General features: G+C 36.0%; 1 protein-coding gene across 1 annotated transcript; it reads left to right on the plus strand.

The window, feature by feature from the left end:
* The first annotated feature begins 53 nt into the window (after nucleotides 1-53).
* On the plus strand, nucleotides 54-1,108 carry LOC105563277. The gene is made up of 2 exons (XM_012014781.1): nucleotides 54-127; nucleotides 213-1,108. The coding sequence occupies exons 1-2, from the start codon at nucleotides 81-83 to the stop codon at nucleotides 775-777; spliced, it is 612 nt and encodes a 203-aa protein (XP_011870171.1). The 5' UTR covers nucleotides 54-80; the 3' UTR covers nucleotides 778-1,108.
* Nucleotides 1,109-1,125: the final 17 nt, after the last annotated feature.

Raw genomic sequence — 1,125 nt, forward strand, 5'->3', positions numbered from 1 at the left:
GTGATTTTGGAGGTGGTGTAGCTATTCTGAACAATTACCAATATCTCAGTCGCTCTACATCAGTTATAAGCACAGGCACGATGAATTATTACACTGCAAATGAAGCATGCAAGAAACAGTGCAATGAGTAAGTATTAATTAATAAATCTTTTATATATTTTATACTTCATTATATTTTTCTATTTAATTTGTTAATTGTATTTTTTTTCTAGTTTTGATAAACCTCGTCATACGCCTCGTATCCTGGGGCGCAGATTTGCGTTGACTGCGACAGGTTATAAATATTTGGATGTTGGAATCAGCGTGTCTCATGTGCAAATCATTCTTGCTGATAATCGAGGAAGTCAATTAATATTGCCTCATGCGACATGGGCAGCGTTCATCGAAAGACGTGAAGCTGTGGAACGATTTTTACCATCGAACATCGCCTCATCGCTGTCGATTCGCGAGTTGGTGATTGAGCGTGTTAAGATGTACGATGAAAACATGGTAAAATTAACATTACACAGAAACTGCTTGTACATGAAACCTCAAACTTTATTATTTCTATTCGAAATCGAAACTTGTGTAGACCTTGTATATTTCGAATTATGCCAGAATACGCATAGTGTAGGTGAAAAATATAAGACCTTCGTAAATACTATAAAATCCAATTGTATTATTGATAGGCGTGATGCAATTAAAATCTTACATAAAGTTTCAGATAAAACTTCGCTTATTGATTGTGAATTATTAGCTTTTGCTATGGATAATATTTTATATGATGCGTTACCATAATGTACATGTTACGATAAATATATATTTGTTCATAAACATTTTTTATCCATTCTTTATTCCTATCCTCTTCGATCTCATAATAATTAAACCTCAATCGAAGATCAGTCTTTTCACCATTGTAACTAGGGAAGGATGAATAAAGAGAATCTTCGGTTTTAATCATTTTAAATGCTCTTAATTCCCTCATCATCTCCTGTCGACATCATGCGCGTATTATTTTCCATGGCACGAGTCATGAGGTCAAGCGCCGAAACCTGGCTGCTGACGGCGACTTCCTTATCAAGGTGCATGATGTCAGAGAGTTCCGCGTTTATACTTCAACGGTGAAGTCCGGCCGGGAAGACAGCA

This window comes from Vollenhovia emeryi, unplaced genomic scaffold (assembly GCF_000949405.1).
Source record: "Vollenhovia emeryi isolate VEMERY1.0 unplaced genomic scaffold, V.emery_V1.0 DF951134.1, whole genome shotgun sequence".
Lineage (NCBI taxonomy): Eukaryota > Metazoa > Arthropoda > Insecta > Hymenoptera > Formicidae > Vollenhovia > Vollenhovia emeryi.

What these genes read in the sequence shown, in the direction of transcription:
- LOC105563277 (XM_012014781.1), top strand. Translation starts at nt 81, where the DNA reads ATGAATTATTACACTGCAAATGAAGCATGCAAGAAACAGTGCAATGA. An exon ending in TGCAAGAAACAGTGCAATGA is followed by an intron (nt 128 to 212) that starts GTAAGTATTAAT and finishes TTTTTTTTCTAG; the next exon opens with TTTTGATAAACCTCGTCATA.